This window comes from Tauraco erythrolophus, chromosome 2, assembly GCF_009769465.1.
Source record: "Tauraco erythrolophus isolate bTauEry1 chromosome 2, bTauEry1.pri, whole genome shotgun sequence".
Lineage (NCBI taxonomy): Eukaryota > Metazoa > Chordata > Aves > Musophagiformes > Musophagidae > Tauraco > Tauraco erythrolophus.
In genome coordinates, this window is record NC_141466.1 from 38,248,981 (window position 1) to 38,267,438 (window position 18,458).

Sequence of the window (18,458 nt, forward strand, 5' to 3'; positions counted from 1 at the left end):
TTCAGGATGAGTTCTGCAATATGCACACACAAAGCATCCCTGTGGTAGGTTTCGTGACTTCAAAAATCGACAGCAAACTGTGCTGTGAAATTTAAAAAACATACAAAATTTTGAAATCATGAGCAGATGAATGCTTGAATATAAAGTCAGTAACACTGAAATCAATTTGTTGCCAAGATAAAGAACTTGTTACCACTTCTCTGCATATACAACTTCAAGAAGTACCTATTGGCAACACGCAAACAGTGAGGGAGATGAGCTCTAAAGTCTGCTCTGCTGTCCTGGTCCCTGAACCTGACTAGAACGTGCTGTGGCTCCTTTAAGCTTGTGTGCATGGGTTTCCTTTCCGTGGGAACTGATACCACTCTGGGCCTCCTCCCAAATCAGAATTGAGGCATGACCAAAACACATACTCAGACTGCCACGCTGGGAAATGAGCTTGGGTCCCCAGTACACACAGAGGCACGGTGGCCACCTTGAGTTTAATAACTCACTCCAGAAGGAAGATAAGCCAATATAAAACTCTGAATTGGCTGATGCAACACTCAGTTCTTCCTCAAAGAGTTTCAAGGATGATCCACACAGAAGCTTCTATTTAAAAGAAAAACAAGAAAACAAACATACACTTCTTAAAATTTGAAAAAAGTAAACCACTGGTTTTGGCAGCAATCCAATTCAGCATTTTAGTAATCTGCTGAAGACCTTATCGCAACCCTTCCGTTGATTAAGTGGAACAGATGCTTGATTTTTTTGTTGTAGATTTATCTGGTCAGTGTTTTTCACATTTGTAGGATATGCTTTCCTTCATACTCGTGTCTCTTGTCACATAATATCCTGTAACCCTCCCAACCCCCATCTCCCATTCACCTACTGTCTTTTATCTCTTATTCTGCACCTGGCAAAGTCAGAGGTGACAATGGGCTATTAGTGGAAGTCAGCTCAACTTAAGTTATTCATGGTCTACCCCCCCAACGCCCCCCCCCCCCCCCCCCCCCCCCCAAACTGCCAGCACTACATTTCTTCCCCTCCTTTTGCCCAACTCTTTTCTTCTGCCTCTGGGCTGCATCGTGCATTCAGCTTCCTTGAGCCAGAGGAATCTGAGTACTTAGTGATCGCACCAACTTCTACCCACTCCCAAATCTCAGGTCTGATCCATCCAAATCTTGTGGAATAAGCTTTTTTACAAACCTTTTACAGGCATGGTCTAGTTTGTCAGAACAAAGTCATTGTTTTAAACAAAGAACATCTACGCAGTCCAAATCACAGGGCAAGGTTTGTGAACTTGAAAGAGGCAGAAAGAACAAACTGGCATGATTGATTTGTATTGTTCTGTTTGAGAGAAATATAATACTGAACAAAGCAAAAGTGACAGTAATAGTTTGTAAAATCAACACTTCTTAGCACTTTCTATTTCACAGTACATGCTTAACACTGCAAATAACCTGGAACTGCTAATACCTAAGTTAAATAGTGTGCGTTTTTCACCTTTTTTTTTTTTTTAACATTGTAATGAAAACACACTCCTGAGTATTGGCATAGGTGTTGGAGTTCACAGCTACTGGAACAGCTGTTGTATTTTTACCTAAGCAAGTATGAACACATCAGTGGGATTCACCCTTTCAGAAAGTAAAGAAGTTGTAGGAGATATTTAATTCAAGTTCAACTCCGAATTGGTTTTGACTCAACCAAGCCTATATTCAGACCAGAATTTCCCAAGATCTGCAGGACTCAGGACTAAAGATCAGAAAAGGTTAATCTGTGCTATCAAAGTTTATGCAGCACAATATTTTGCTGTTAACATTAAAAGGGATTAATCTTTCATTTTTTCTTTCCATGCTTCATTCTGATTTTGAGGCAACTCCTACTTTCAAAAAAAAAAAAAACCACAAACCTAAAAACTTGACTTCTCTTCAATGTCTCAATAGGGACATGACAGACTACACTTTTCACTTTGGGGGACAGTCTTAGATACCTGTTGTTTGAGCTCACTGATTCAATGGTATCAGCACAGACATGGAGAATTCATGGGAGGTCAAATTCATAGGAGGTGAGTGCTGTATGTCTGCTCCAGAAACCTGCCCTACAATATGACTAACTTTCTGAGTGTCAAGAGCTTGTAATGCAAATAAAACACACCTCATTCTCCAGAATCTGCCTGCATATGAAGGACAGTTTCTAGCCATGATCACCTTCAACTATTCCTAAGCCCAGACTTAGAAAACATCCTCACAGATGTCAAGAGTCATGGCTGCATCATTAGAAGATGTTGTGCAGAGCTCAAGAGCAGCTTAGGTAGAATCTTAGTCTTTGAGTGAACTTTAACTCAATCAAACAGGTTCTGAGCACGTAAAACACCATAACTACTCCTCCTAAATCCAGTATATTGCATGTCAGTAGGGAAACTATAAATCACATGAGAAACCTTTCAGATTCTAAACAGGGACATCAGATAGTATTTAGATATTTGAGAAACAATCTCCTCAGCTGTTAAACACCATTAACTAATACTATATACTACATGGAATATATTGAGGGAAAAAGCCAGTACTAACAGTTGCTAAACATTTGTAAAAAATTACATAAATATTTACCTTTTGTGGAAGAGTTAAAAGTCTCTTGCTCTTCAATGAATTAATGCACGGAATGATGGAAACAGAAAAAGAAATCAGCAAATTTAAAGTTAGAATAAGAAATGTGTTACATGTGACAATGGCATGTACAGTAGGCAGTACTCCAGCATATGTAAAAGTAATGTAGAAAATTAAAATGATAAACCATGACAAATATAAAGCCTATGACTTTTTCTTTAAATTAAACAGGAACAATGACGTTACTGAGATCCAGATTGTGGATTCTTTAAGTACTCCGCTAGAGCAGCATTTTCATACCCAAACTTATGAATGACATAAAAATCTTAAAATGCTTAAGTATCACTTTCACTCCCGAACCGTGTAGCCCTCTTTGGATTCTGAAGCCTTTTCTGCCAATAATGATGTTACAAATTTATTTTTATTAACTGAAATCTATGTTACTCAATAAGCACTGGACTATTGAAAATCAGTCTTTAAGGAAAACATAAAAGATTATGAGGCTTGAACTCATTTGCAAGAGTTAGCAATGCTTGAGAAAAATACTCTCCAGCGTGAGTAAAGGATTCCACAAGCTGCCTCAAAAAAATGCAGTGCCACCTAATAACTTTAAAATAAAAACCAGAAATATGAGACAAAACAAACAACGCTAAAAGTTTAAAATATAAAATTGAAATGGTTATCCTTTTTCTTTTGCCACTCGAGTTTTATATTGATGGATTTGAAAAAAGGTTTTAACTGAAAGAGTTTGATCTTTTACCATTACTCAAGCCATACCTCACTGGAATGATATTCATCAAAGAGTAATATACACCAAACAGCTTTCACTAGCTATTATTTTTTTTAGGATCTTAAGTTGGTTAAATATAAACGATATTTGCTACACAAATGTATTATTTGATGACATACTGATTTTCTGTATGAAATTCTGATCCTTATTTATTAAAAGGAAACACTGTACATCAAAACACTTAATTCCTCTACGATGGACTACCATTAAAGACTTGTATATATATGATACACATGAACTGTATACAAGTAATCCCCATTCAGTACCAGTACAGTCTTCAATGTAGCTTTCTTCTCATGAAAATCAGCACACACGCACGCACGCACTTCACCCTGCGTACAAGCTGTGCACAAAGCTTATGCAGCTTCTTATAACTATGAGATAAGATACAGCAATACTTGATGCTAGTTGCCACTTTTGGCCTTTCTAAAGGTCATTGCATAAGGCCTATTGCCAGAATAGATGCCACTGGAAAAAACATACAACCACACTAGTTCAGTTATGTTTACAGACGCTCTTTACATGTAATTAGGTTGCTGATTAACACAAACCTTACTTTCATTATAGGATCTCTGAAACATGAACTACATTGTCGAGGCTATGAAAAAAGAAATCATGCTGTGAAGAGCCAAATAGAAGTAGATACAGGGAGAGAGATCCATGAATGAATTAGCTCTTAAAGATCATTTCTATACTACAAACAATCATTGCACATTTATCTTGCTGGTTCATAAATTTCAATAGTACATAATGTTTTTTCTTATTCGCTTGCTAATTTCCTAATATTACCCCTATTATTGTCTACTGCAGCTAAAAAGGAGTGTAGAAAAATGCTACAGATCTTCATGCTGTATTAATTTCCTTGATCAATACAATGATTACCCGTTATACAAAAGCATAGAGACCCACCCTCAAATTCTATTCAAGCATAATTCCTGTGATGTTTGATTGTTGCAATGACAGAGGATGGACTGAGTAAAGATTGCAGAAATATGTTTTATACAAAAAGTATCATTTAAAACACATGCAACTACACAACGAAGTTCTTATAAAAACCAGCTGAAAAACCCAGGTCAATGCAGATTCCCTGCCCCTCTTAACGATTTGCACAGTTCCACTCAAACATGAAGCAAATAAAAAAAACCATCGATGCAAATCTCTGGCAGCTCAGCACGAGATGACATATTGAGATCACAGCATCATCCTTACCGTGGCTTACAATTTCATTGCTTTATCACTGAGTCAAAACATCTTCATATTATTAGGTCCTTTTATAAATTTTCAGTTAAACAAAGAAATAAAAAATTTTTCTTAAGTAGCATAAGTTAGAGTAATGACTACTAAATCATGAATTTTTACAACACACACAAACGCACCTGCACCAGACTAACTTTCAATATTCAGCATCTCAAGACCTTTAGTTGCAATAACATCCCAGTGTGTCTTGCGCTCTAGAACATGCTGCTGATGGGATTGCAAAGGAAAGAAATATAGTCATGTCTTCCTTGAATATCACTGGGATTAAAAAAATCACATTTCCCAAAAATTACAGAAGCCTACAATCTTAACTGGAAATGCTTTAAATAAAAGTCTGCATGCACTGGAGTTGCTAAAAATACTGGTTAGTTAGAACTGTTCCAAGTGAAAATAACTACCTCCCTGCACCAGTCTAAAACTAGGCAAAGCTGCTATCTCCTCTAGAACATAATAACCAAGAAGCCTTTTTTCTTTTGTTAGTGTGAATAATTGGTGCTATTTGAAGTTTTAGGTCCTTAAATTGGACTTTTTCTTCTACATTTAAGATTTTTTCTCGATTCCTGATCAGTAGTAACCAATCCCATTTCAGTAATGGAATAGGGACCACTACTTGGTCTTCTCTGTAAGAATTACTTTATGAGATCATTTTTTAACAAAGTGTGTCTACTAATAAGGACCGTTTAAAAACTACCTTATTTTCTCACATTTGACTTTTATGATTCTCAAAATGCCACCAGAGCAGTAAATAAAATAGCATCATCTGGTAGAGATAAGGAAACAACCATTTTTTTTAGTTCTAAACTTGACAATGACAAAATGGAATGTCCGAGATGCAATGTCAGTCCTAGAAGAAGCCTTATTAGCATGGATATGATCATTTACAACTGAGAGCTAAAGATTAAAGATCGAGAGTGAAATTCTCATCCAAGATTAAGAGTTAAAATTCACTCTGTTTCTCGAGATGAAAACCACTACCAGTCTCTTGTTCTTTCATTAACTCTCTTGTGTTCCATAATGAAGGCTTTAAAGAGTAATAAAATTACCTTATCGAATTCTTCTATGCCTCTTGAATATGCAAACAACAAATAAAAAACCCCACTCTTGATACACAGACATTCAGTCTTTTTACAGCAATTACTGGGATTTGTAAAACAGACATAGATTCACAGATGTATATATTTAGATGTGTATTCAACTCTCGTGACACACAGAATTCGTATAGAGTGTAAAGAAGTACTTTACTAGAGAATGATACCTTACGGTCTATCATACAGGATTTCCTTGAAACGCAGGATGTCAGTACTGACCACCAAGAAATAGCTTTATTTATAAATGAAGAAAATGCAAAGAAATTTGAAATGCTCCCTATAACATTTGTATATTGCACTAGATTTCGTCATCACCCAAACCCATGGTCACTGTGAATTTAAATCATTAAGGACACAATTCAGTTCCAAGTACAGCTAATGGAAATCTTTTACAGATCTCGGCATGCTTTGGATTCAATCCTACATTAGGGTCAGATCACTTCAGGTCACTCCGTTTGACCCTGACACTCATTTGAAAGAGATAAAGAGGTGAAACTGATGTTTAAATTTTAAAACTGTAATTCAGAGCAAATACTATGGTCTTAGAGCTCACTGTATTTAATTTCTTACAGTAGTATAAAGCTTATACATACTATCATATTCACTTCAGAAGATACTGACAAAACCACTTAAAAATAATTTATAAAATCTATTCCATTTAGTACTTCTCTGTAAAAATATATTCTCAGCTTGAACAAAGTGTTAAACAGGGGTAAAACCAGAAACCTCCCGTTCAAAAGGACAAGCCAGTCACTCAGACAAACCATAGTACTACATAGAGAAGGAAATCTCTTTAGCCTTCATCTCCACGTGCCGTAGTACAGCTATATTGACGTAGGCGGCATGATATATAACAATGAGTAAACGATATGTCGCATCCTACTTGTACATATTATACATAAGACGCAAGCATATCAAACACAAGTGTAAATAAGAGTTCAGTGAATAGCATTACTTTACAGATGTTCACAGTGTAAACAACTTCCTAAACCTAGAGCAGCTTTTGCCTTCCGCTCAACTTTTGTTTTTTCTTTCCTCTTCTGTATACATCCCATCTCTACTTATTTTCACAGTAGGCTTTACATTCATTTCCAATGTCTTTAACAGACATAAACTAGTATTTTATTCTCAACAAGCCAGTTATCAAGAACAGCAGAAAGATGAATATCCAAGGAAAGCCAACTTAAAATTAAATTAAAAGCTGATTCATTATTATATATTGTACTAAGTTCTGAAACTGCAGAAGAACCATGAACGAAATTTGAAATTCATTACCTATTACATTTCCCTAAAAAGCTCTCAATTCACTAATATGCAGAAATAGAAGTTGTAAATGTTGTTTGTAACTAGTTTATAATCCAGACATTGCTAGATTCACGGCAAAACAAAATGAGAGACTCGAATGTAAAGTTTAAAATTAATAAAACTCACTTGCATTAGTATATTAATAATTCAGAATAAACATGCAGAAAACAAGAATACATTTTCATACGTGTCAGTTGAAGGTGTAGTATGCCATCACAGCTCAAAGCCATAAAATTAATGTAAGCTGATTGCACATTAATGTAAGCCATCATACCAAAAAAAATCCCTGCAGCAATCTATTGTGATAAGAAGGTCATGGTCAACAACAGTATCTATTAAAGAAAGCGGTCTGCTAACAGTTCTATAAAGCAGTACAATATTTCATCATTAGAAGCATTTCTTTAATTTCCACGCAGAAGAAAACCTTGCAGTACACGGCAATGTCAGTTGTTGTTTGTAGTCAATGAGAAAATAGGCTTTTAAGCACAGAAGAAAACCCGAATGTGCAAATGTTATCCATTTTATTCTGCCATAATAGCTCACCACTCTGTGTGCAGTATGTTGCTAGAAAAGGAACAGCAATATGCATGCTTATTTGATTCAGTATGTAAAAAACTTCTTCCACAACGACTAAGTCTACATTATCTTTTTCAGAAAAGAGCAGCACTCTTTGTCTGAGTTTATTCTTAAGAAAGAGCTGATGACCTATGCTTTCATATTTCCCATTGTGACTATTTTCATTCTTTAATCACCGAACTATGAACTCCAGAAGAAAACCAGATTTGTGATGTTTTTTATTAATCTATGTTAACAATGCACAACAATTAATATAAACCACAAAGTAAGAAATGGTTAAGACTATCAAAATGTTGTCAAAATCTTTGCCCCTGATTTCTTTAGCTAAATACAAACTAGATATGTGTTGGAAACTACCATGACTCTGATAGAAATTTTGAAGTAGACAAACATAAAAGGGTACTAGAAACTTAAGGCAATTAAAACATTAATAATCCACCAGTCAAACTCTACCAGATTTCCCAGATTACAAATATACTTTCATTCTCTTCTATTGCTTTATTGGTAGAATTATAGCATTGAACACATAGTTATGAAAGCAGACTTTAAGTAAAAGTAAGAAATCAAAGAGTTTGAGCTATCATAAGCTCATTATTTGATACCTTGCTCTATACTGCCACTTCGTATTGGAACTTGCGGTAGCTGTCTTCCCCTGCGACCTGCTGAAGGATGTGTCTGCAGGAGGAGACTGTGTGGGACTTCCTTGTTGATGTATTCTGTAAATGAAATTAAGAGAAAAATAAAATACTCAAATGAAGATAATTTTTATATTCTGAATTTTAAACACGTATTAAGTGCATATACTGAAGATGACCCTTTGAAGGTCCCTTCCAGCCCTAACCATTCTATGATTCTATGATTCTATGATTCTAAGATGGGTTTGAAGAAGTCTGCATTTGATGTATGCCATTTGCACATACTCAGGTCTGGATACCTAGTTAACTTATAAGGCCTCACATTTAATTTCTCTAACTACCTTTAACTAAGGAAAAATATTTTCCTTTGTTTCGTTGTTTTTTGGTTTTGTTTTTTTTTTTTAATAAAGTACTAGTCAAAAGCAACTGAAATAAAGCAGTTTTCTAAGAACCATTTATGATTATGACTCACAAATTATGTATGTTCTCCTGCACTGGTACAAGGGAAACAAAAAATGCCACCTCTATATTTATTAACTTTTGTGTTCCCTTTCTGCTGATGCAATAATTGCACAAGGGCACAGAGAACTGGAAGCAAGTATCTACTCCCATGGGATAGATAACATGTCTTCCCTGAACTCAAAGTAAGAAAAAGACCTTTACCTTTGGTATTGGGGGCAGGGAGTGTATGTGTGCGTGTGAAGAATGTACAAGATTTTTAATATTCTTACCTAAGGAGATATCCTAAACCCCTTTGGCTGAATTCTAGCTAGCACTATTTCAGAGCACCTTGGCTACTTGATTTCTTATACACAGATACAACATCTGACTGTAACACATCAAACACCTTTGAAAACACCGGTAAGTTTGCATTTAAAATAATTAAGGCCACTTCTAATAACTAGGGAAAAAGTTAAGAGAGTAAACGAAAATGAGAAGAGGCAGACCACTGAGAGGGAGAGCTTACTCTTCAATGCCCTTGCCAGTTACAGTAATATCACACTCACTATAGCGGATAAGCACTGCTTATCTACTACACTAAGGTTGCAGTTAGATAACTTGCAATTTTAAGTAACACACTTGTGCAAGTTCAAAATACCGTTGGCTTTTACACTACGTAGACCAACTGACTTTCTCTTAGCCTGTAAGATGAGAGGTAGCTTTGTGAACAGCACGTGATTTCCTGCAGTGTTTAAGCAAAATACTTTGATAATTTTCATATGGATACAGAACAAAACACAACAATGGAAGGACGAAACACAGCCAATTTTTCACTCTTACATTGCATAATTATTCAAGTTCAATAGCAAGAAGTACCATCTGGATGGTGAAGATAGGTGGCATAAAGGATATGGGAGAAGTATAAATACCATGAAGAGAGGATAATCTACAGTGCCAGAATGAGTGAACGTGCCACGTATACTCAGGAAAGTACACCACCACACTGACACCTGGGAGGCAGAACATGAAAGCTGTGCTGTACATGTAATAGCGACCTTGTCAGAAGTGGAGAAGGTGGTGCCGACCCTCCGGGCGCTAGGTGATGTACAGAGCATAAGGGTCTGATACTAGAGTGCTCACTCACCTTGAGCGAGTGTGATGTTTTCCCCTAATGACTGGCTGTTCAGTTGTTCGTGGGGTTGGAAGTCCCCTTCTAGAAAGACATGGTAGCAGACCCCTAAAACATCAGGGCCAAAAAGAAACTGTTCAGTTGTTAGCTCCAGGCACACCTTCCCATGCCCCCCTCCACCAAAGAACATTGCAAATCCTGGCTGCAGGACCAGGGCTGACATTTCAGGACTGATGTTATTAAATCTGAATGCAAATCCATTTTCAAAATAACAAACTGCAGAATGCTTCACCACTGCAGATACACATGACCCTAACTGTGGAATTGTTGAACTGCACTGCATATAGTGGACAGCTGGCCAAAAACTCTAGCTGAATCTTAAACACAGCAAACACAAGCTAACGACATGTATGACACAAGTACTAGCACAGAGCAGGCTATGAATACTTAGTTTTACCACAAAGCATTTCTGTTTCTAAAACATACCTTCAATCTTTATTAAAAATATTAACTGGATTTCAATTAGCGTCCTAAAAAGTACAATATGTAAGCACATATGTAATCTCTTGTCTTAGGAGTGTGAAATATGGAATCTATTTAAGTATCTTTCTGCTATAAGCTCTAAAACAGAAACACAGTTCTGAAGGAACTCTAATGAAAATACAATTAAAATATGCAGTAAATGATTAATCATGTTAGTATAATAACGTGTAATTATTAGTAGTTTAATAATTGCATACACTGCAAGTATAAGATAACCTGAAACATTTCAAGTTTGGAGAGTGACAAAGTATTCTAATTGTGCCTTTTTACTCTGCCTTGGTTTCCCAACAGTGAAGCATTTTGTAGATGGTACTACTATATCTGTTGTTATTTCAAAAATTTCCATTTCCTGTCACATCATTTAATTATGGTTTTTTGGTTTGGTTGTTTGGTTTTCTTAAATTTCTGCAGACTTATGAAGTCTCCCTGCACACACCCAACACAACTTTCCAACAAGATACAATCAAAGTAACCAAGGGACTGTCTAGTTCATATAACTATCATATACTGAAAAGTCATCTAAGAAAGAAGTATATATGAGATAACTCGCAGATGCTTCCCAAGGATAACAAACAGGTTTGGTTTCAAAGCTATTTAATCAGAAAGAGTTCATGTGGAAGTCCAGTCACAATGCAACAAAACCAGGATTCTGTTGCCCTTGCTGTATTCTCTCTCTTAAAGCCTAATGCTTCTTTAGCTTAACTCCTGGCTTGCCCTGCTGATAACTGTAATGTTCTTGCAGAGACTGATTCCCCTGATTCTAAGAGATGCTCACAATAACAAAGATGAGCTGAGTTCTGAAAATGCCTGTTTCTCCATGCTGACTGTAAAAGTAATCCATGCCAACTATAGCATGCAACCAGCTTTCAAGCATCTATCAGATGTTTAGACATCATAACGTACATAAGGTAAGTACAGATCCCACTCTGTGCCAAAAAGCGCTTGCTTGCTTTTACTCTGAATGAATGCTCCAGTCTTAACAAAGTCATCGTGTTCTCAGTTCTGACCTTTCTCATATTAGAGGAAATATTCTGGAATTTATTCGAGAGCCCAGTGAAGCACTAGGAGAGTCTGTCCTGCCAATTACAGAACAGACACTTTATCAGAGACTTAAAAACTTACCTCCTGTTCTCTCAGTAATACCCTGTTAACAGATCTGCCCCTTTCCACAAGAGAAAGGCAGAGGATCTGCTTAACTCAAAAGAAGACAGATTAGGCGAAAGACTTGCATTAGGCAGGTTATTAACTTGAGATGAATATGCTACTTAGGGTGCAAATGAAAATACAGCTAAAAGAGAACTGGAGAAAAATCAGAATGGAAGTAAGGAATTGCTGGCCTAGGAGAAAGATCAGTTGCTGAAACGAAGTCTGCAAATGGCTGAACAGCAGAATGAGACAAAAGGAACAAGCATGGGAAACAAAAGCTACTGTATGACTTGAGGCAACGAGACATAAGTGAAATAAGAAGTATGGAGAAGAGAGGAATTTGGGAGAGAAACGACACCTGGTGAGCAATGAGACTACAACGAGCATATATGTGTGTGTCTCATCTCCTGGATCCTTACAGAGGAAGGTAACACTGCAAGCAGCAAGCTTATTCATTCAATTGGCCATGGTCTACAGAGGAATCCTACAGGTTCCAGCTCTGCCTACACACAAGAAAACTCAAATTCCTTTCTCTTCAGATCGATGTCTCAGTGGCACTTACTAAATGAAATATGTTGCCACTTATGGAACTATAAAGAAAAACTAAGAATAAGAGACCATTGCCAATTCAGTGCACCCCTGGCACAGGGTAGAATATAGCAAATACAGTTAAAAATTGTATGTATCGTAACATACATGACAGGAAACCTAAAATCTGGCATTTATTGGGTGATCAGTTAGGGCTGAAAGAAAACATTTTAGGACTGGGATGAATCAATTTTTACCACAGTTTTGCTCATTAATACAAGAAAATACTTGATTTTTGTGTAATCAGTTTTACTCCTTCAGAAGAGCTTACTAAACCCCATCTTGAAGGCTTATCTCACCGAATTAAGAGAATTCTTAGGCTCTGTAAACTATCCAGAAAAGGTTTGCTTTTCCCCTTTTATGTACATTTCCTAAGTTATCACAATAAATGGAGAACTTAATCTTACGTAGCATGTTGAAAGGCTTTATGGAGAAGCTGATAGCATGCTGGTATCTTATTCCAGTAATCTGCTTAGCTAATAGCAGATAAGATCTGCAAATTGCAAAATAAAGACCAAATCTAAGACAGAAATTGATAGCTGAGGAAGAAATAGTCTTGAGTTATATTTGACATTTGAGAAGACAATTAATTGCTTGTCCTATTACCAAAACTTTCTGGCACTAATGCAACATTATGATGACATACTCAACTACAGCATTCAGACTTATTTAGACGTTTGTGTCTCACACCTAATAGCAGTGAATCATTTTATGGAAACAGAAGCCTACACCATGTGCCATGGAGATGTAAAAAGAAGCAGCACGATTCATGTTTCCCTATGCTCTTGTTGCACTGGGTTAATTGCTCTCACCATCATTAGAAATCAGAGCTTGCTTTTCTCTTCTAGAAAGTAAAAATGTAGCCATGAGGACTCATATTTCTGGTAATTTTGTTTAACTTCAGGTGGAAAAAACCCCACTAGATTATTTTTTTTTCTTTTTAGTTTTCCTAATCACCTGCGAAAAGCAATTTCACATTGCTTTAAAAAACACACAAAACCAGACAAAACCCCTCCAAAACCCCAAAACCAACAACACTCTCCCCTCCTGCCCCAAACACTAGCACTAGGTAATGACTATAATCAATATCTGGGAACGTATCAATGTCAAATTTATCTTTAGCATAATGATGACTAAAGTATTAACTTTCAATCCACTAAATTCCACAAAAATTCTGTATATAGACAATGTAGCAATATTTCACAGTAGCCTCCAGACTTACCCTTTCTTATACACATGAATAAATCCTCAACAATACATTATAATTATGAGAAAATTTGAAATGCCCAGGAAAAAAAAATCTCAAAATTTCAGACCTGAGCTGGTGATTTCAAGCTGAGAAACGTGTTGTGCAAGCCTCAAAAAGGCCTTTTCTTCATAAATACATCTACATGCTTATCCGTAGAGATGGAGCCCATGTGTTACTGATGCATTCAGCATAATCCCTCATAATCACAGTCCCTCCAAATCAGTTCATATATCATCTGCAATATCTGAAATTTTAGGTATTTCAAGATTATGATTTGCACCTCCCATACATTGAGATTAGTGTAAAACACTAAGTAGTGTAAAAAGGATTTACTAAGGTATATGTCTTTGTTCTATGCAGTGATCTTAACACCTGCAGAAGATGCCTCCAGTTCATACACTGAAATATCAGGTTTGAAATGTAAACGCATATACTGATACACTGATTTGTCCAATTGCAAGTGCTGCGGGATTTCCTTTTGTACTCTGCCAGTGTCTCTCACTCTCTGCTGTGCCCTTTTGCCATCAGAATCTCTTATACTTTCTTTTCCTTCCTTATCCTTTCTGTTGCCATACTTTCTAGTTATATTTATGTTCTCATTTTTTCCCCTCTCATTTACTTCGTTTCTCTCTCCCACCTTACTTTCCTGCTCAGTTTCATGCTAAGACTTCTAATCATATAAACTGAATGGTTTTCAAGAACTGAGAGCCCCTTGGACCTCAGTCCCAGTGGCTTCCCTTACTCTTGAGAAGTTAGGAAAAAATGGGAAAAAATAGCAAAACTGTCCCTAGTTTAAACATAGCAAGGATTTCAGCCATCATTTAGGTGATTTCTCTGGTCTAAACTGAAAAAACAACAGAATCATCAAGATCCAGAAAAATGTAACCATTGTTTTTAGATCAGGAACAATAATCTGGGACTTGAAGCAGTAAAACAAAAGCTCTGAAGTTTTGCTACATAATATACATTTTCATTGAAAATAAAAATGTCTCTGTTGTTCATTAAAGTTTTTCAATCTTCACAATGTAAACAGATGTACATTGCTCCTCTGCCAATCAAGATAACATAAATTTGTTTCTGACAAAGGCAGGATCTCACCCCTCCTCACTGCTCTTCTTCCAGCCAATACACAGCGTTTAAAACTTAGCTAGATATGCTTATAGTTTAGGACATATCTTTACTTTTTTCACTTTTTCTTAAGAATTTTAATATATAACCCCATCTGTAGCATCAAAGCTAAAAGTTACAATGATAATACAAGTACAGGAAAATTCAACGAATACAAAGGTTAAAGTCCCAATACTTACATCAACTTTATGTAACAATAGATATACATTGAAATTAATTTGATCAGAGGCCTCTTGAATTATTAATCTGTTAATATATTTTTTCATCCTCAAAAGCTATTGTAAAATAGATGAGATTTTTTGAAAAAAGATCAGTGGTAAAGCACAGAAAAGGTTCGGTCCCATACTAATGACATATGCAACACATTTCAAAATTTCATCTTACAGAGATCAAGATAGTGGCAATGGGTCTCAGATTTCCACTCATAAAATGGATGGACTGCTAGTCTTTACCATTCAGTTTATCTGCAATGATGGAGAATGCCAGAAAAATTCTAGATGTATGCAACACAGCAAGCAGTGCTAATAACATAGATACAAAGTAAAGAATACTGTAAACTACAACATAGCTTTTGGTACTGTCACAGATGTTCTACTTTAAAAGTTGTATTAGAGGAATAGTCCAAAACTGGAATCAGATTGATTATAAAAGATGTTTACCCATTGATCAGCAATCCTACCTTTCTGTTTCAGTTGCGGAGCCTTTCCTAGCTTGTTTTTGGCTGCTATATCTTTCCACTTTTCTGGACTGCCTGTGAAATGACATGTCAGAAAAGAAATAAACAAAGAAGAAAAGAATACAAAAATATGAAGATTATATATTTATTAATGTATTGTAAAGGTAATAACAGAAATGGTTGACAGATGAAAAGTGACAACTATCTTCATGAACAAGCTGGTGAACTTGAGGTTTAAGACACATGGCCTCGATTAGGTTTGATTGAAGCTGATGGTGTGAAAGTTATGAGGTACTAAACCAGGGGAGATGAGATAACATAATATTAGTCCTGACTGAATGTACTGCTAGTTCCCTCTTCACAGTCTGTATTTGATTATAAACAATGCCTCCTCATAGGTCTTTTAGTCCTCTCTTGACAGCATGAAAAATAAATGCAGAGTAGATAGCAGGAAAAAAATGTTTCAGAAAGGACCAGAAAATACTATTCAAATGTAAACTTGCTTTTAAATCTATATTTCAAAAGCAAAATAAATACTGTACCATATCAGATTTAAATAATGTTGTCATTATATTAATAAAAATATGGCTTTTCAAGAAACACATTGATTAAAGCTTCTTAATGTTTTTGAGAAAACAGTTTAAAATAATCCTTTTTTTTTTCAATATCAGTAAGTTAGAAGTTTATTTCATTCCTTTACTCCTTTCCCACATAAATCTTTTATAGCATTGATCTGGCATGTGCATAATGAGGCGCTAGTTACTTCTGATAATCAAAGCATTTACTTTGCTAGTAAATAAGAACAATGAACAGTAATATGAGTCAATAAATGTAAGAGCAAAGGTAAAACATGTTTCACCATTATGACCCAGGACTACAAATACTTGAGAAGGGATGGTGGGGAGGTAGGGGAAGGGCTCTTTACATTAGTGATGGGTGACAGAACAAGAGGAAATGGGTATAAGCTTAGTCAGGGGAGATTCAGGTTGGATGTTAGAAAGAATTTCTTCTCTGAAAGGGTTGTCAGCCACTGAAATAGGCTGCCCAGGGAGGTGGTGGAGTCCCCATCCCTGGACATGTTTAAAAAAAGGGTGGATGAACTACTTAGGGACATGGTTTAATGGGAGATTAGGGACGGTTGGACTGGATGATCTCTAAGGTCTTTTCCAACCTAGAAAATCTATGAAATCTATGAAATATACTGTGAAAATCTCTGCAAGTCTTGTGTGTTCCAAAATTTCCACTACTATCTATAGTAATATGAGCATTTACAAATTAGGATTTACAATTTTAAACCTCTGATAAACATCAGTATATATTAGGTTTTTAGAATAAAAAGTGCATACAGTATTTCAGGTGTGGTCAAAAACAGGGAATGAGGATTACTCATTGACAGACCAGAAACGTTGACAAACCCTAATTTGCATTTTATACCAGTGCAAGAAACACATACAGAAACTTGCAACAAAATAATCAATATCATACCTTAAGCTATAAAAAAATTACTGTGGTCAAAACAAATAGATAAAATTATTATTTCAAAAAAAATATTTTCCTTTTAAGCCTTTGTGGTTATAAAAAGTAATCCAGTGTCTGAACTGGAAGATACCTAAACAGCTGTAACACTAAATTATACCCAAAGAATATAATCACAGTAGATTTTCACGATTCGTACCCAATACAACGTTTGATGAGCATTATATTGTGATGCAGTATGTTCCAAAGCAAAGAAAACACTGCAGAAAAATACAAAATTCTTTTTGCATGAGACTTCTGGCTTTTAAAATAATATGCATTCTTACCAAAGTATATAATTTTGGATTAAGAATTAAAATCCCCTTTGTCCTCAACCTATTTTCTCTAGATTTATTTTTTTTATATTCTCATTCTTTTTAACTTTTTTCGTTATCAGGACAAATACAAGGTGGATACATGGGGAAACATGTATTAAATGCTGCAGTTTTACTTAAAATCTAAGGTTGGCAAAGTATTTAAAGCTATGGTTAGATCCACTGAACGCAGCAGCCTTATCACTCCAACGATATCGCCCTCTTCATTTTCTGTTTGGTTGGTTATGAGGCTTATTTTTGTCTTACTCCTTATGTGGCTTTCTTAGACTGTGACATTACTTGCAATGGAGAAAAAGAGCGCATAGTGACTACTCTTTGTAGGATGGACAAGCTGAGAGCAGGAAATGCTTTCCTGTGAAAAGTGTCAAAGTAATATATAGTCCTAGTGAGCTGAATATACCTATTTCTCTGCTCTCTCTGATGTCCTTGTAAGCAGCATGCATCAGAAATATGTTAAAAATCATAATTTCCTTTCTCTTTCCTTCCTCTTGCTAAGATGAAGCTGCATACAATTTCATATAGCTCAACAGCCTGTCACAGTACTCGCAGTCCTGGCTCAGCTTGAGTACACTGTGGGCATTGGCAGGTACATATTTACAGGTAGGCATCCTTTCATGCCCATATACAATGTATGAAGAGTGCACTGGGCATAAGAACACTCATGTCATACTCAAATTTACCTCTTAAATGAACTTTATAGGAAATTAAATATTATCTATGAACAGTACATGCATATATGTACTTATATATAAAAAGGTAAAACAACTCATTTACTTGGAACTATGATTTGAGTAAATAAGGATACCTCTGTGCTGCTCCAGGTTTAGCACTTAGGTGGTCTACACTGTCCTGTTTTGGAATGCAAGACTCCAGCGTCCTTGTTCTTCACAAATTTTGGAAACATGGATATGAATTTGGACAGAATGAGCAGAAACAGAGAGATGGTCACATGCAGTGAAGGTGGAGACATGCAGTCAAATATATAAAGCAAAAGCACTAAGGCACTATCTGCTGAGAAAGACTATATTTCTTATTTCCCCTTCTGTAGATTTAATCCATACACTTCGAGGAAATGCGAAATTTTTTAGACACAATAGCAACAATATAGGATGCAATAAAGTAAAGAATGAAACTCAAAACAATTTTTCTAAAAAACCTTTATACTATACATGCTGAATGGCAGCACTGTGGCTTAAGAGTTGCCATCATCCTTCTTGAGAATTAATCTATAGTATTGTTCATTAGATTAATATATAAAACTATATAGAACATCTTCCCTTAGGAATTTGAAAAATGTGTATTATTTCATTATATTGTGAAATTCTCCTGAAAATGCAAGTAAATTTCATAATTTCACATACTTTGATGAAAACTTCATATTTCGTTGCCAGCTGGCCTGCTACATTAATAATTAATAACAATTCAATAGCAAAGTAGAATAACAGACTCAGATTTTTTTAATTCAATTT

General features: G+C 35.8%; 1 protein-coding gene across 1 annotated transcript in view; it reads right to left on the bottom strand.

Moving 5' to 3' along the window:
- The window catches only part of RIMS1 (regulating synaptic membrane exocytosis 1), a 349,852-nt gene that overhangs the window by 83,180 nt on the left and 248,214 nt on the right, over window positions 1-18,458 (bottom strand). Inside the window, exons 18-19 of the mRNA XM_086625267.1 lie at window positions 9,825-10,054; window positions 8,207-8,320 (exon numbers count right to left, since the gene is read on the bottom strand). Coding sequence (XP_086481393.1) covers window positions 8,207-8,320; window positions 9,825-10,054 — 344 coding nt within the window. The remainder of the gene's footprint in view (window positions 1-8,206; window positions 8,321-9,824; window positions 10,055-18,458) is intronic.